An 18,341-nucleotide genomic window follows, 5' to 3' on the forward strand; every position below is an offset into this window, starting at 1 on the left:
GGTCGGACTCTGCACTGACAGTGCAGAGCCTGCTTGGGATTCACTCTCTATCTCAAAATAAATAAACATGAAAAAAAAATTGACCTCCCCTTGACATGTTTAGAAAAAAGAAAAAAACTATCCTCAAATACTAGCTGCTATGGACGACCAAAATAATCAGCCATGAGAAGGGAAGCAGTTGCCTCTGGGTAAAGAGGCAGGAAGTGATGAGATTTGTGATTTTATAACACATCCTGCAGGAGTTAACTCTGTGCATGTTTAACCTTAGTGAAAATGAGTACAAAATGGATTACCTGGTTATCAGTGAAAGGGACAGAATAAGTAAAAGACAAAGGAAGAGCGAACAGAAGATAGGAAAGCATCACCACTATAATTCTAGAAAATGTGCCAACCCCCAGGGCATGCATTTCTATATAATCCTGCTAAAAATCACATTACGGAAGATGCAGATGTTTTATTTACTCAGCTGTGTAAGTGAATTTCTTTTTGTCATATCACAAGCAAGCAAGATAACCCAGTAGAATTTTTTTCTTTTATTCCCCTCTGTCTTAGGTTGATAACATTTCTCAGTTTTGCATACTGGGTGTAATACAGGAACACTTTTACAAAAATTTTTAACGTGTTAGTGGGGGACTTTGTGACCTATTGGCTTCTTTAATCCCAGAAAGAGCACAGTGATGAGGACTCATCTATTTAGCTGGGTTGGCAAAAAGAAGGGAACAGCACGGTGCTTCCCAATGTTATTAATCATAAGCCATATAACTTCATTTGTCCTTTTTGTTGCATATGTTATTAGGACACAACGAAATAGTAGCAATATGTACTGTAGGTGCTCCTGGCAAATATCATCACAAAGACAACGTGAGGTTGTAAGGTTTTTATATAGTGTTGGTCCGTAAAAGTCACACACCCCAGCTCTGAAATGAAACCAACAGTTTTTTGAGGAACCTCCATATAGTTCTCCCACAGTCGCTACACCAGCTGGCATTCCCACCAAAAGTTTAAAAACTTAACAAAAATCGTATTACTCCTGAAAATCAAAGCCTTCCAAATAAACAGGATATAAGACTCTCCAGACCTGGTTCATTTTGCCCCTACAGAAGCACATCATTGCATCTAATCAATAATAGCCTTAAAGTATATTCACTAACTGTATCTTTTGAATTGCATATTTTTGCCACACTTATACATCTTTCAATAATAAAAACAGATAAATAAATAAATAAATAAATCTCCAAGCCCAAAGGGCCTGACAAACAAAAGAAATAAAGACAAAAAAAATTTAAAGAAACTGAGAAGTCAATTTTAGATACCATTTTACCAATTTGGGCCCTAATGATAGAGCATCAGAGAATATTCTGGCTTCCTTCCTTCATGCCCTCCGGGTTATTTTATGAGAGGAACACCAAAGCCTGTTTGCCTACTTCTCTTTGTTCAGTAACTTTATGAGTTCAGTAAAGTTTTCTAAATTCCTATGAATTAAAAAAAAAAAATCAGCTCTAAAATCAGCTGGGTTTGAAACTTGCCTCTGGCACTTCCTGACTACTTCACCTTGGACAAGTTTCTGTGCCTCAGTTTCCTTGCCTGCAAAATGGGGATAGGGGCACATTGTTTACACTTAGAAGCAGTGGCTGGCACGCGCTAAGCGTGAAAAAAACGTTAGTTTTATTATCTTATTTACTAAAGATAAACTGAGAAAGAAAACCCCTATCTTCCTGCAAAGGGCTCTTTCACTCAGCTGCCTATTTTGTCTCTTACAAACCGAATGTGGATATCTTCCAGCTAAAGTTAATCCAATCTTTCCTGGTTCCTTTTAACTTCCTCCTGGGAGTCTACCTAAAGTTATTTTTACCAAAAGGAGATAGTTATCACTGAGGGCAAGAAAATAGAGCAAAGAATAAATTATGCACAGACCTCATCTACTTCTTTCTGTGCATATTTCAAGCCTTTAATTTGGTTTTTCTAGATGTAGCAGCCACATTCCTGAGAGGCTCACCAGGGTGGGTAGGCGGCTCAGCTCTGGGAGCCCATTGAAGGCGTAGCCTAGCAACCCAGTCACGTGACAGGGCCTTTCAGCTAGTCTCCCTCCACTTTTGTGGTTCTCACGTTGGTAAAGAATGTGATGTCTTTAAATGAATGGATGGTTAGGTTTTCATCAACTGAGACCCTATGGCATTTCAGCACATTTACAAATAAAGTAAATTGATGGAAATGCATAGAACCCAAAGATGCATATTTAAACCAGACAAAATTCCGCAGATAAAACAAAGAAGGGTCCAAAGACCCCAACAAGAAGAAATGTTTTCAACTAATATAGAGATGGGTGGTGACATCCTATGCATCCAGCATAATGGTACCACTAAGAACATCACAAGGGCTGCAAATCCTGTCCCCTCAACCACCCCGGTCCGTCAAACAGGGCCAAATGTGAGCTACCAAGGTCAGATAACACACCTGACATTTTTATTTAACAACTCTCCCATAGGGAGTCCATGACTCCATTTACAACCCACTGAAGTATTTACTGACCCTCAGGGTACTTAAAAAAACAAAAACAAGAACAAGTTTCCTCAAACACTGAATCTCAGGTCCCTAAATAAACATTCCCTGCAGTCTGTGCCTTCAGAGCCATCACATTTTGGGGATGTCTTACTTCCAGTGGACCCTAACTCTGCTCTGAAAGCCCCTCATTCTTCAGTTGTCAGCCTGAGGCACACTTGCCATGCTTCTCCACTCTCTTCAGCTCCTCACTCCTTCACACTCTCTGCAGATGGCTTCCCCTCTTCACTTACAATATTTAGTTTCATCCCAGTTCCCTTTTTCCCCACGCATGAATATCAGTGTCTCCACTCTGCCTCACTGCGTTCCCTCCTCACTCCAATGACCTCTCTTCTTACTGGCCTTCATGCTGCAGATCTCATCCACCCCATACTGGCTCTTGTCTCCCTTTCTACTGACTCTTTCCCTTCTTCCACCAGCTCTTTCAGGCTCCCTGTCACCTGAGGCAACCCTGGTGCCTCTCACCAAGACCCTCATTGAAGCATCTTAGTTTTCTCCTCTTCACCATCCACCTCTGAAAGCTGGTCTGCCTTGCCACCAACAGTCCTTACCCTCCACTTACCCTGGATTCTGAGCTCACTGGCTCACTCTGCAGATTTTTTTTTCTCATACAGCTTTCAGTACTCATGAAGACCCCAAATACTCTTCTAAACCTTAACAATTATCTTCTGGAACATGCAGCAACTTTTGACAGTATTGACTTTGCCTACTTCACCCTGAGGGAAGGCCTTTGTTTAAAGCCTATTCTACAAGTTACTCCATCTCTTGGAGCCTCTGTTTTCTGATCTTCCAAGCAGGGATCAATACATTAGCTATACAGGGTTTTGGGGAGTCTTAAATGAGATGATAAATGTAAAATGCCTAGTATGTGATTGGCTTTCAATATATGATGCTAATTGTATTTATTTTTACCTTTCCTTGGTGTTGGAGACACTAAGCATTCTACATTTCTGAGCACTCCTTTGTCTTCTTCTCAAACCCTCTTCTCCACTCTGCCTTCTGTCAAAATTATGAAATACCATGGTTTAGGGTTTTTTTTTTAAATGTTTATTTAGTTTTGAGAGAGAGAGAGAGACAGACAGACTGTGAGCATGGGAGGAGCAGAAAGAGAAGGAGAGACAGAATCTGAAATAGCTCCAGGCTCTGATGTGTCAGCACAGAGCCCAAAGTGGGATTCAAACTCATGGACTGTGAGATCATGACCCAAGCTGAAGTCAGACTTTTACCCAACTGAGACACCCAGGCGCCATGACTTTAATATCATGTCTGCATGAATGACCTCCAGATTTATCTCCAGCTCCAGCTTCTCTCCCTGCCCCCTTTTCTATTTGCCTACTGGACAGTTCCCTTGGTGTCACGATGAACTTCAAATCCAGTCCAATTAATTGTCTTTAAATATACATATATTCTTTTAAAAATTGTCTTTCCCCAAAAAGCTGACTTCTTCCTGATTTCCCCATTTATATTCACATAACCCCCATCCTGGGAGCTGTCCAGGCTCAAAGCCTCCATCACATTTTTTCTCCCTTTATTCAAGCAAATTCTTACTAATTCTGGCATTTTTTGCCACCCCAATATCCTGTAGGTCTATCCCTTCTTTTTCTTCTTTGTTCAGCACCATTAGGCCTTCAGGACTTTTGACCTGATTCATTTCAATGGCTTCTTATGGTGTCTGCCTACTTCTTACTGAGTAAAACCCTGCCCATTCTCTACAGTTCAGTTACAGGAACACTACTCTTGTAAAGGTCGGACTAAAACACTCTTCTACCTACAGAATCCTCCAGGATGTCCAGTGCAAACTTGACAACACACATTCATCAGTCTCTTCTAAAAAGCTCAAAACCCAGTAATGAAAAGGGAAGGGGAAAAAAGCAAGCTAACTCTATTTTTGGTAAAACTGGGAAATATTCCAAAATATTTGTAAATGCAAAAGCTCTGTGGGAGGAAAGAGTAAAAGCTGAGGAGAGAGAAACTAGCAGTGGCAATCCTCAGGAAGTTCTGGAACGTACTTCATGGGTGTAAGAAGTGCCCTAAGGCGCAGTTCTCTCCTTTGTCTGAAGCAGCATGCGCAAGAACTAGAGAGTGTTTGATGGCTGACTCTTGAGCCTGACTTGGCCCATGGAAATAGGGGTGGTAGGCTACATATGGAATTATGCAGATAAGTAATGTTTGCAGCAGGGAGATTGTCTTTGTGGTAGCTGAGAAGAAAGCCTCCCAGTTGTGAATAATAAGTAGCCTGCAATGCTATTCTGGGCCCATTATAACCCAACTCACTGGATGATAAATAATAAAAAAGCAATTAGCATATAGATATTCTAAGAAAAAATAACAAAAGGGCAAAATGTATGCATTTTGTAATGTAATGTAAAAATGTTTCCAGAGAACACAAGAACGTTATGAATAAATATTTTACCATGAACTTTAAAAAAAATTAAATCTCAATGAAGCACTTTATCTATGAAGAAATACTTCGAACCTGGAATACCAAAATTCAGGTAAGAGTAGTTGAGGAAACAGGAGGAGATATTATGTGAGTAGCATTCAGGAATGAAGTAGAAGGGAGGACATGAAATTATGGAATTGCAGAAGAATTGAGAAAGGGTGCAAAATCAAATATACCTTGTGAAAAATAAAGAGAATAGGACACAACAGACAGAAATGAGGGAAGGGAGGGCTCCTGCGGGGGTCGGTCCATTAAGATTCCAACTTCGGCTCAGGTCATGATCTCATGACTTGTGCGTTCAAGCCCCACTTCAGGTTCTGTGCTGATAGCTCAGAGCCTGGAGCCTGCTTCAGATCCTGTGTCTCCCCCCTCTCTGCCCCTCCTGTGCTCACACTCTGTCCCTCTCTCTCTCTTCCTCTCTCTCTTTCAAAAATAAATAAAAACATTTTTAAAAAATGAGGGAAAGGGATGGAAATGAAAACCAATGGAGATAGAGAGTTAATTAAGATTAAAGAGAAATTATATTTATTGAAGACAGAAAATGGAGATCCAACATAAGTATAACTGCTATCTCCAAAGAAGAAACTCAAAGTAATGGATCAGAGCAAATATTTTTAAACACAATTTCAGAATTTTTTCATTAAACAAATTTTGAAACTTTGATCTGGATATTGAAGGGGACACCTTGCGCCAGGAAAGACTGATTCCCCAACACCTAGACACATCCTAGTAAAATTACTGAGCCTCAAAGAAAACAAAGGTGACTTTGGACCATGAGGAAAAATGATCAAGTCCTTCATGAGCTTAAAAAATCAAATTGGCTACCAACCTTTTTATATTAATATTCAATGCAGGGAGACAATAGAGCAACAGATTTTGATATTGAGCCAATGTCATTCAACTATAAAGACTATTGGGGGAAAAACAGTTAAAAACATTCTAGAACTCTGGGAATATTGTTCCCATGAGTTCCTCTGGAAAAGTAATAGAGAAGATGTGACCTACCAACCAAGAGACCCTTGGGCACACTCTGGCAAAATCACTAACTATAAGCATTGATACTGGATTCTAACAGAACTAAGACAAAAACAAAAATGGGACTCTGAGTAACAGAAAGGAATGTGTTACCTGCTGTCCACAGTAGAAATAATGCAACAACAAAAAGAAATTAAGAGGAAGAAGGATGGAGGTAGAGGTGGTAGACAATACAATATCTGGACCTTTTGCCTACTAAAATAAGGAATATAATTTAAGACTGACAATTCAAATATTAGTAATAGAAGGGCAAGCATATTTAACAGAACCAAGTAAAACACCAAAAATATAATGGTATGTTCTAAACCTGAATGGTGGAGGAAAGAAAAGGAAGAAAGAGTGCATGCACAAGATTAATCATTGTTCACAGTAGAACACTAATGAGACCTATCTAAAGAAATAGAATTAGGAATCCCACCCAGACCTACTGAAGCAGAATCAGCATTTAAACAAGAAACCCAGATGAATCATATGCACGTGAAAGTTTGAGAACCCTGCTCTGCACTACAGCCGAGGTGCAAAATATTCTTGCTTTCTCAACATTTTTGTACCTTCCTATCTTGATGGTCTACCCACAAGAGTATTTTTAATAGTGTTAGTTTTCTTTTACTACCCATGACAAATTGCCACAAACTTAGTGACTTGAAATGATGAAGATTTATTCTCTTTTGATTATGGAGGCTGGAAATCTGAAATTAAGGGATTAGCAGGGTTATGTTCTTTCTGAGAGCTTCAGGGGAGAATCATTTCCTTGTCATTTCCAGCTTCTAGAGGTTGCCCTCCTTCCTTGACTTGAGCTCCTTGCTCATATCAGTCCAACCCATTGCTTTCATTTTCACACATCCTACCACTACTTTGAGTTTCTTGCCTTCCTTTTATAAGGACACTTGTGATTATATTGCATTGGGCCCACCAGATAAGCCAGTATAACCTCCTCATCTCAAAATTCTTAACTTAATTACATCTTTAAAGTCCCTTTGTCCTATAAAGTAACATCACTCATTCCTAGGAACAGGACATGCACATCTTTGAGGGTTGGGGGCATCATTCAGCCTAACACACACTCCATTTGTTTAAATCTCCACCATCCTTCCATATTACAATCAAATTCTACTTCCTCCTTCAAGTACTCAACAGCTGAGGCAAAGCTCTGGGCTTATGTGTATAGCTTCTATAGCACTTACCACTTTGTTCTTTGATGTAGTGATTTGTACACTTGTCATAACTCTCGTTTTATCCCAACCCACCTCCATTCTTGTTCGAATGCAATTTCCTTAAAGGAAGAGATTGCAGATATGATTCTATTCCCATATTCTACTAAAGGTGCATACACTAACATTGTCAAAGACTTCTTTTTTTAATGTTTACTTATTTTGAGAGAGAGAGAGAGAGAGAGAGAGAGAGAGAGAGAGAGAGAGAGAGAGAAAGAAAAGGAAGGAAGGGAGGGAGGGAGAGAGGGAGGAAGGAAGGAAGGAAGGAAGGAAGGAAGGAAGGAAGGAAGGAAGGAAGAAAGAAAGAAAGAAAGAAAGAAAGAAAGAAAGAAAGAAAGAAAGAAAGAAAGAAAGAAAGAAAGAAAGAAAAAAGAAAACAAACAAGGGAGAAAGAGAATCCCAAGCAGGTTCCACACTGTCAGCATGGAGATCAACTCTAAGCTCAAACTCACCAAGTGTGAGATTATGACCTGAGCAGATATCAGCAATCCAGATGCTTAACCCAGGTGCCCCATCATCAAAGACTTCTTAAGTGCCAAACCCAGTGCACACTGTGAGGTTCATTCATTCATTCAACAGATGGTTATTGAATACTTGTTATGTGTCAAACACTATGCTGAACACTAAGACTACTACAGTGAATAAAGTAAACTAACTTCTTAGCCTCTTGAGGTTTACACTCTGGAGACAGAAATAAATAATAAACAAATAGACACATAAGCTGGTGCCTTATAATAAAAAGAGTTATAGAAAAGGAAAGCCAATCTTTTACTTGCCCTCTCTGCAGCTTTTGATCTACTGATCACCTTCTCTTTCTTAAAAAAAACCTGTCTTCCTGTAGTTTAGGGAATCATGATCTCCAGGTTCTCTTCCTATATCTCTGTTGTGTGTGTATGTGAGTGTGTGATGTCTTTCTAAAGATTTGCCTTTCATAGCCTTTAAATATTGGTGTTATTCCATGACCGATCCTCTCCTCTCTTCTTATCGCCTTCATGCTAATGTTTTCCAAACTCTATCTCCAGACCTAGTCCTTCCTCTGCTCCACCTCTCAATATCCAATGGCCTCTGGTCATTCCCACCTGGATGGCTATACAACATGCATTTTAAGGTCATTATATTCAAGAATACAATTTTGGTGTCCCCTAAAACTTTATTTTTATCTTACATTGCCAATCTCAGTTGGCCATTATGGACCCGGGGCCCCCAAGCTAGAGATGAGGAGACCATTTTTGACGTCTCTTGCTCCCCACCTTAAATCTCTCATCCAAAGCTATCAATTATGCTTTCCAAATATCCCTCCATCCAAGCTGCTCCTTCAGATCATTATCCCTTCCCTAAAATATTGCAACAGTTTCTGTATTACACTTCCTCCCTCCAGTCCAATGTCCCTCCCCATCCACCCTTCACACTGGTGCCAAAGGAATTTTTCTAAGATGTACATCTGATGCATGATTTCTGAAACAAGTGTTTCCAGTGCTTTCCCATGTCTCCAAGATAAAGGGAGACTCCTCCAACATCATTTACAAGTCCTTCCATTCTGGCTTCAGCTCTCTCTGCCAACTTACATATACCTCAAGCATTGAATCTTCCTCAATGTCTTCCCATGAATTTACTAAGTTTGCAAAGCTATTTAACTCTCCCAATCCCTGCCTAGGCTGTTTCTTGTGGAATAGTGCCTTTCTTCAATGTCATCCATCTAGTGAATTAATCCCTCCCTGAAGACCATTATATATGCACTTAAATCTTCTCTGGCCTCCTGCAGAAAGAGGAAATAATAAAACTATATATTTTATGTCTTATACCTACTTGTATTCATTCCTGCATCAGGACCTTTATATTTAATGTTGCCTCTTCCTGGAATGCTCTCGCCACCCCCACCCCAACCACCACAAGTCCTTCACATGATGGCATTTTCTAATTATTTAGGAGGGAGGTCTATTGTCTACTCACTCTAATAGAGCAGCTCTACCACGACCCTGGCCATTATCAGTACCACCATTAAACCAGTGCTTTAAAGGGCCCCCCGGGTCCATAATGGCCAACTGAGATTCATGCCCCCCTAGGATCTGGCATGAGCCAGGGCAGCAGTGTCATATGGATGATGTAACCCTTAACCCAAACCAGGATCTTCATGGACCCCAGACCCATTTGAATACTTCAGAGCATCTTTCAACCCTCTAGTTCCCTTTCAGGGTCAACCAGATGTCCCACAGGACACCCAGACTTGTATCTAAGAAGTTATCCAATGGTTTCATACCCAGCTCTGGTTTCAGAAGAACCTGGCCAGCAGATCCCTCCAGCTGCCTGCATCCTGTGAGACTGGGTAGCCAGAATAGTGCTGCCACACTGATTTAGAGTGACTCAAAGTCTTCGTATAGACACAGGTCCCACTTATCCTGGGAATGACACTGTTACTTCATAGCACTTACACAATCAGAAAGTACACTGTTTCTTAGTTTATTCATTTATTTTCTAAGTGCTGCTCCTCCACTAGTAGAAGTATTAAGCTCTGTGCAAAGAGTGATCTTAGCCACCTTATTCACCAGGGGATGTTCAATGTTAAAACAGCTCCTGGCACAGAAGGCATTCAACCTCAGTTGAGCAGACTGCATGAGATGATGTATTTAAGTACAGACCTAACCCCTCCTGTAGAAAGCTCTCAAGACAAAGGACTCTGTCTTATTCATCTTGGTCCTCATACTGGCATCGTACCTTCCATATGAGAAGCCATGAAATATGTATTTTTCAATGTGTAACTAAATTAATAAGCAGATGAAGGAGTGCATGAATATATATTATCTAGCCCCAAAGTTCTTAGCCTTGCCTTCATGATTCTAATGTAAAGGGAAGATTAAAGACCTCTTGTTCTTAAAAGCTCTTGGGGAGCCTTTAAAAACTGCAATGCCCAGGCCCAGTGAAACCAGAATCTCTGGGATGGCTACCGAGTATGAGTCTGTTTAAACCTTTTCAGGCAATTCCAAAATAGACACAGTTAATCATAGGGTGACCAGCCATCCAGGTCTGTGCAAGAATGAGGGCTCCTCCAGGAAGTGGACATTTCAGTGCTAACACCGTGATTAACCTAAGCAACAGGGATGGTTGGTCACCCTGGCTGAAAACATCTGATCCAAACTGTCACCCAGAATCATTCCTGATGTACTTTCACTTTTTGAAAAGTCAAGACTCATTGGCTTCGTGCTTTCACTTGACACTGATATAATTATATTCAGGGAGCTCACATTGACTTTAATGTAAGGTCAATGACTTTGCTTCCTCTCATTGTGTTCTTTTTAGGACTATGCCACTACCATTGACTGTGTGGCATACAAATCTGTGGCATACAGATGGCAAAGGGAATGATTAAACCATTACAGCAAGTCAGCGATGACCAACAGAGCAGCTAAGGGAGCAAAGTATACAGTTACTTTCCGAATGCAATCCCAATAAGCCTTCACTTTTTTCCCTTAAAAATGATGACAGTACATTTTGACATGTTCCTATTTATCACTTATTTACACCAGTTACCCTGGTATTAGTTTGCAGTTTCTGATGTCACCACCTGAGGTGATAAATAATCTTTAATAGAAAAATCCTGTGTAAACTGGATTAATATCCATCATTCCAAGCACTAATTAATTTACTACAAGTATACTGAACCCATCAATGTGTGGGCATCAGAATCAAAATGCCCTTTGACCTGTGAAAAGAATGTGGCACACAGCTCTCTGGGGCCTTTGTTATGCAATGGATGGTCTCAGAGCCTCAGCATCAGCACCCCCACCAGGGAGCTTATTAGAAACGCAGAAACTCAAGCTCCACCCCAGATCTACTAAATTTGAATCTCTGGAAATGGGGCCCAAGAACCTGTGTTTTGAAAAGCTTTCCAGTCCTGCTCAGGTCATGATCTCACAGTGTGTGTGTTCAGAGCCTGAAGCCAGCTTGGGGTTCTGTGTTTCCCTCTCTCTGTCCCTCCCCCGCTCATGCTTTGTCTCTCAAAAATAAATAAGCAGTAAAATTCTTGAAAAAAAATACATAAAAAGCACTCAGCTTATTCTTTTGCATGCTTAAATTTGAGAAGTACTCCTCTAGAGAACATTTTGCCTGCCTAATTCTTAACTTCAATATCTCAGAGTCAAGAGGGAAAAGGCAAGGGGAGGCAGCAGAAGGGGTCATACATGTAGCACAGTGGTTCTGAAGCCCTGGAGCACGTTGAAAACACCTGGGGATCCTTAAAACTATCAGAGCCTGCCCCCCACCCCAAGCAATGTGATTTAATTGTTCTGGGGTGCACTCTGGACATATGGATGTTTTAAAAGCTTCCCAGATGATTCTAATGTGCAATAGACCTTGGGAACCCCTGATACAGCTTCATCACCAGCAACCCTATCTGCAACTCATCGCTTTGGGACTCCAGTGCTGATGAATCCAAAAAAATGAGCATAATTAGCATTTGCTGTCCCTCCTTCACTCACAAACATCAGAATCAGCAGAGAGGGAGTGAAGGAAAAACTCACTGGGGTTGAATCTTACCTCTTGCTTCTCTTGTTTACCTTCTGTTAGTAGCTACTGGGTTTTTAACAACTTGGATCTCAGTATCTTCATCGATCAGATGGAGAGAATAAGACCCATTTTCAGGAGTTGGAGGGACATTGTATATGATAAGACATGGACGTGTCTAATATTTTGCCTAGCACATATTAGATGTCCTAAAAACCTGAGCCATGTAAGAGTGCTGTCTCTGTACTGTGTCCTCGGCTGGTGGGACATCTAGCAGCATGAAGTCAGGCTAATATTTAAGGACGTCTCCTGTTTAGGGTACTAAGGGTGTTAATTGCAAAAAACCCTGTTTACATGTGCATTCACTATATGATTTCATTTTAGTCTCACATTCCAACCAGTAAACAGGATAATTCTTATTGTCCCCATTTCACAAGATGGCACAGAGAGGTCCAATGTCACACAGCTGCAGAATGGCAGACATAGGTCCCCTGGTGGTAGCCCAGTGTTCTCTCCACCTGCCATTTGTGGCTTCACACCCAGCTGCTTGGCAGGTTGCATTTACTGACAGGATGCATTGATCTAGACCAGCTCTATTCCAATAGAACATTCTGTGATCATGAAATTTTTCTGAATCAGCAGAATTTCACTCTGTGTAATGTGACTAGTGTGACTGAAGAATTAAAGGTTTTGTTTTATTTAATTTTAATTAAGTTAGATTTAAATAGCCACATGGGGACAGCACAGATCTAGCCACAGAGTCTGGAGAATAAGGGGAAATTGAAAACCTATCCCAGTGGTTTCTACCCACAAATCAAAGAAAATCTAAGCAATTTCTTTGTTTTTCTCTTAAAAGATCTTCTTAACTCTTTTTCAATAGAGTGGCAAAGCTGGCCCACTAAGAGATGAGGGCACTTTTAGTGTGCAGTTTATGATTTGAAAGATAGATACCTTGCACCAAAGATGGGCCACAGAAACAAAATGTGTCGCAGGCAATGCTTCCCAAACTTTAACATGTGCGCGAATCATCTGAGATCTTGTTAAAATATAGATTCTGATTTAGTAGCTCTAGGGTGGGGCCTGCAGGTCTGCATTTCTTTATGTACATACATACACACACACACACACACACACACACATATATATATATATAAAGTTTATTACTTTTGAGAGAGAGCCAGCCTGTGCGCTTGCAGGGGAGGGGCAGAGAGAGGAGAGAAAATCTCAGGCAGGTTCCGTGCTGCCAGTGGGGAACCCCATTGTGGGGTTCCAACCCACCAACTATGAGATCATGACCTGAGCTGAAACCAAGAGTCAGAAGCCCAACCCAATGAGCCACCCAGGCACCCCAAAGCTCTGCATTCTAAGTGCCGGGGGGGGGGGGGGGGGGCGCTGCTTCTGCTGCTGCTGCTGCCCGGCTCCAGGGGCCATACTGTGACCAGCAACGCTTGCGCAGAGGTCTTCAGTGAGCTGCTTTTGTCTCCTTCCTCCTGGAGGCATTTGGCAGTGTCTGGAAACACTTTGGATTGTGGTGACTTGGGCGGGGGCGGGGGGGGGGGAATGAATTCAGGGATGCGGCTAAATAGTCTACAATGTACAACACGCCCCCCCCCGCCCCCAGTAAAGAATTATCGTGCCCCAAGTGCCAACAGTGCCGAGTCTGGGAACCGAACCCCTAATGTACCACTGAATCTACTCTTCAGGAAGAGGGGGGCAGACCAGAGAGTAGACCTTCTCGGTATAATAACTGATCATTGTTTTCTCCTTCCCACTCTTTTCTCCTACTTGTCTGCACACAGGAGCCAATGCCTCGGCCCCAGACCAGCTGAGCTTAGCTCTAGCCTGGAACAGAGTGGACATCGCTCGCAGCCAGATCTTTATTTATGGGCAGCAGTGGCCGGTAGAGTATACGTCATCGCTCCCTGAAAAGCCCACTTTGGTTGGGCAAGCGTATTTGCTTAAGAAGTCTCTGAGCTCGGCTTGAGAAGCCGCCGCTTCTTCTCTAGGATGAAGATGCTCCCTTGCAGCCTTCCTCGGGCTCAGCCCCTTTCTCATATTTAGGAAAACACTGCCACCTGGTTGAAGACGCCATAAAGCACAACGGAAACATTCCAGACATTCCCATCTCTGAGCGGCCTTTGATGGCAATTTTCATATGCAAATGATGCTGCTGCCTTTATACGTCTAAAAAATATATAGGACAGAAATGGTATTAATGAAAATTAAGGAAGGAGTGGAATTAGCAGTTTGTTCTTGGTTGTCTTGGAGGCTGCCGCTCCTGAGTCGCGGCCACCCCATGCTGGTGTGTGGCTCAGTCGCACCTCGGGGTGCAGAATTAGCCGGCTTCCCCATGCAGGTACCATCTGGTCCTCGTGGTTGAGCACAGGCTCTCCCCGTTCCCGAGAACCACACAGAGGCAACCAAAGCTTTATATAACTGTTCTTGGGTTGTTTCCCTCAATTGACACTACCAGAAATAAAAACTTGAAAAATTGGCTATTGGATGGCTTATACATGTGTCCCCAAGAGGTAGCCAGCAGCCTGAAAGTTGATCTCTGTGCCTGGCATAACTGAAGGACAATGCCCTCATGGGCAGGTCTTATTTAACCCTTTCTCCCCCCCCCCCCAAGAGAGCGTCTGCCTACGGTTGAGCCCCTGCCTTTATTTAGTGCTGCTAATGGATTGCTAGTGTGGAACGATTGGTCAAGGAGTGGACACGGGAAATTTTCGTGAACGGAATTAAATAGAACTCTAGTAAACAGACCAAAGGACCTAAATAGTTGAGGGTCTCTGCACTGAACTGGGTGAGACAGAGGCAAGGTAGTCTAAAAATTAAAAGAAAGAAGAGCTTACTTTTTGATCACCTTGCTAGGGTCCCTTTTTGCAAGGTAGCCAGGGATCCAATTCAGAGCCTCAGGAAGAGGAAAATGAGGACAGCTAAGTAGTGTTGCAGAAGTTTTGTCAGAGAATTGGGAAAGGAAAATCCTTCCCTCCCCACTTCCCCCGCTTACATCTTCTCAGGATCCAGAAGAAAAAAGAGAGTCAAGGAAGAAATAGCTTTTGGGACTAGAAACTTTGAATTTTATTTGCAAAGACAGACCCCCAAACACAGGAGAGATTGTGACTGTCCCAAAAGTGGAGTTGGGAATAGTCTTGCCAACATGTTCTTGGATGTGCTGAAAGTTTACCAGATGTCAAAAGCATCCATTTCTAAACTGTTCAGGTGAACACCAAGCAACTGCATCCCTAGACCCTGGGGCAGACTAACTCAGTGACTTGATTTGCAGGTGGGGTCTTTGGAGCAAGCCATGTTGGATGCCTTAGTTCTGGACAGAGTGGATTTTGTGAAATTACTCATAGAGAATGGAGTAAGCATGCACCGTTTTCTCACCATCTCCAGACTAGAGGAATTGTACAATACGGTAGGACCAAGCTAAGGCACTTTTTATTTTCTCTGTGTATTTTTTTTTTGTTTTACCTTCTCCTGCCCCCCACATGCCTGTAAGTCTCTGCCCTGCCCTCCAAATGCATGGATCATTTTCCACAAATACTCCCTTAGACCTGTAGACGCCAACGCCAAGTCACCAAGTCACTCACTTGTTTTAACTGCTCAGTTGTCAGCAGAAAGCTAACATTCTCGGATTCTTACACAAAACCACAAGGCTCTGGAAATTAGAACACAGTTAATGCTGTAAGCCCAGAGGGCATTTAAGGCAATCAGCAAGAGAGAATTGATTTAACTCAACACATCAAAAAGAGACCGATTAACTACCCTGCACCATCTTGTTATCCTCAGAGCTATGTCTTTCATTCCCTTTCCACCAAAATGGAATAAAATGTAAAATGCCCCTTACTTGGAGCTGCCCAAAAATATTGTTTGTATTTTGTAATAATTTGCCAATTCATTTACTAGGGGTACTAAGGAGTAATCATAAAGAAACCCTACTATTTATGAAGTTTTTTAAGTATAGAAAACTATTCAGTGAGTTAAGTACATTGGCTCTGAGCTGACACTAAAATCCAATGGAGTTTAAAGAGTAGGTATTGGAACCTTCAAGAGGAGAACAGGGTATCTGGAGAGCACAATTAGGAAGGTTAAGAAAACTTTCTTCCCACAGGCTCAACAGTTTTTGCAACTTGTTCTTTGAATTTCATATTCTACACGGACAGGCTCCTTTGCCTCTCCAGTAGGCTTCTAATGTGGTATACGTAAACAACATCACTACCTTTCCCAAATACTCTTTCAATGCAGCTGTGATTAACATTTTGGGGAAGAAATTCCTATGATAAATCAGAAGCAGTATTAAATATATAAGAATTCTTAATCGAGGTCAGTAAATTTTTACGTAGAATTTTTTTTTTAAAAAAGAGTAGCTATTGTTTTCCTCCACATTACAGATAAGAAAACTGAGCCCAAGAAGGGAATTGGTTTATTCAAGGTCACAAAACTCCTAAATGAAAAACAAAGTCCTGAATCAGCACTTCTGTCCCTGAGGTTATTCTTCCCCTCATTTGTCACAATGCTCCTCTGTCCCACTGCCCACAGCACTAATAGATGGAACTCATTGACCCGTGCCCAGCCAGTGGTGTCTGTTAGATGGCGCCGCACTGGCTCTATCTCATTCCTGATCCTGGAACTAGAAAACAGGTTAGCAGAGTGGCTCCAGAGGGAGGGGGAGAAGGAGGGAGGGAAAGAGAAAAGGGAGAAGAAAGGAGGAGAGAAGGAGACAAAGGCATCCAATTTGGAAAGGAAGAAGTAAAATTGTCTTTGTTTGCTGATAACATGATCTTGTATATGAAATTCCTAAAGACTTCACACTCTCTCTCTCACTCCCTCTCTCTCTCTCTCTCTCTCTCTCTCTCTCTCACACACACACACACACACACACACACACACACACACACAACTGTTAGAACTAATAAATGAATCCAGTAGAGTTTCTTGACACAAAATCAATATACAAAAATCAGTGAAAACTGTATGGCCCACCAAGTCTAAAATATCGATAATTTGGCCATTTGCCAACCCATTTTAGACAATTTCTCATCCATTATGGGTAATAAACAAGTTGGAATCAGCAGTGTGCCAGAGTGTATTTCCAAAGCTTTCAATTGGCCCGTCTCCCCCTTAAACGATGTTCTGGCCCAGCTGTCAACAGAGTTGACAACTTCCTTTATAAAGATTGAACCTAGAACTCTGAATGCTCTTTCTTGAGGAACCACAATCCAAAACTCTGCCAGGGTCTGTGTTTGGAAGAGCCAGATACAACTGAGCAACTAGAACAAGGTTCATCGTGAAGAATTTTCCCCCTCCTCCAGCCAAAACCCTCCCTTCCAGAACCTTCTCACCTTGCCAACGAGAGCCCCTAACTAGCAAAACCATCTGATTCTTCTTTATTGTTTTCAGAGACATGGGCCCTCAAATACATTGTACCACTTGGTCAGGGATGTCAAAAAGGTAAGAACCCTCTCGGCCGCAGGTCGGAGGCCCTGTCTTGACTGCTTCCTGTATTAGAAAGCACCTGTGTTTTGCATGTGCTGCCAGAGCGCTCCTGTCCCTGCGAGACACTGTGTGTGTGCCGCCTTTTAACTATGACATCTCTGCTTCCAATGCAGCTGCGGTCTTACCTCCAGTCGCTGTGGTTTTTAGATGCTTTCGCTGGACACAATGTTCTGGATAGTGGAACGCTAGGCTTTGCCCCATGCTGTGTGGATTTATGCCATTGCCTATTTTATTCCACGTGCCCCTCACTGTTCGGGGAGCTGGTTTCCATGTTGTCTGACCAACCGTAGGAGGTGTCTGCACACACTAGCTCCTGATGCAATGCATCACCATCACTTCTAACACTGTACGGAGCTCAGGAAGCATAGCTCAAAAAGTCTCAGAGAATCAGAAACTAAAACGCCTCTGTGCATTCCGTTCTTCTAACACTTTATTTTTTTCCAGCATATTTTTTTTTCACGTTGATCATCTAACTTGATGGGGGTAAAAAAAAAGCCAGGAGGTCTGGATCAAGTGGATCAAGCAGAATTATTCCCATATTACAGAGATAGAGGCTGAAATGTAAAGAGGTGAGAACGGTAGTATGTAGTTAGGGAAGAGGTAGAATTTGAACTCAGGTCCTTCAATGAACAATAATAATATACCAAACCTTTAGTGATGATTAATCTACGCTTCCTGTACACTTCAGCTCACTTCATCTTCATGACAGTTCAGTGAAGTAAGTTGTTATTTTATTATTATATAGTATGATTCCCATTTGTAGAAGAGAAGAGCGAGGTGCAGGGGATCCTGTGTTTCATCTTAGCCACATGCTTGTTCTTTTGCCCCATATAAGCTCTCCCGGAGGTGACTTTAATTCTGAATCCTTGGCAGCCTTCCCAGTTGAAACTGGATTAGATGGGGCCACTTTTCCCACCCCCCAACACACATGTGTGCACACCCACCTGCTGGTTTGGAGCAATTCTTTACCAAACTCCAAAGGACATAGTCAGAGGAAGCTACGGAGCAAAGTAAAAAAATAAATGGAGTCACTGTCTAGAACCTCCCTTAGGAAAAGTAGCCATTTTTTAATTTTTCCCTTGAAAGGACAAGTA

The 18,341-nt window shown here is 41.9% G+C and overlaps 1 protein-coding gene across 8 annotated transcripts in view; it reads left to right on the top strand.

The window, feature by feature from the left end:
* Positions 1–18,341, top strand: part of TRPM3 (transient receptor potential cation channel subfamily M member 3) — a 492,852-nt gene that overhangs the window by 379,550 nt on the left and 94,961 nt on the right. For all 8 annotated transcript variants that reach the window (XM_029920564.1, XM_029920565.1, XM_029920566.1 and 5 more), the window contains 3 exons: positions 13,545–13,645; positions 15,032–15,166; positions 17,152–17,202. In XM_029920564.1, the coding sequence (XP_029776424.1) occupies positions 13,545–13,645; positions 15,032–15,166; positions 17,152–17,202 (287 nt within the window). The remainder of the gene's footprint in view (positions 1–13,544; positions 13,646–15,031; positions 15,167–17,151; positions 17,203–18,341) is intronic.

The sequence above is a fragment of the Suricata suricatta genome, chromosome 13 (assembly GCF_006229205.1).
Source record: "Suricata suricatta isolate VVHF042 chromosome 13, meerkat_22Aug2017_6uvM2_HiC, whole genome shotgun sequence".
NCBI lineage: Eukaryota > Metazoa > Chordata > Mammalia > Carnivora > Herpestidae > Suricata > Suricata suricatta.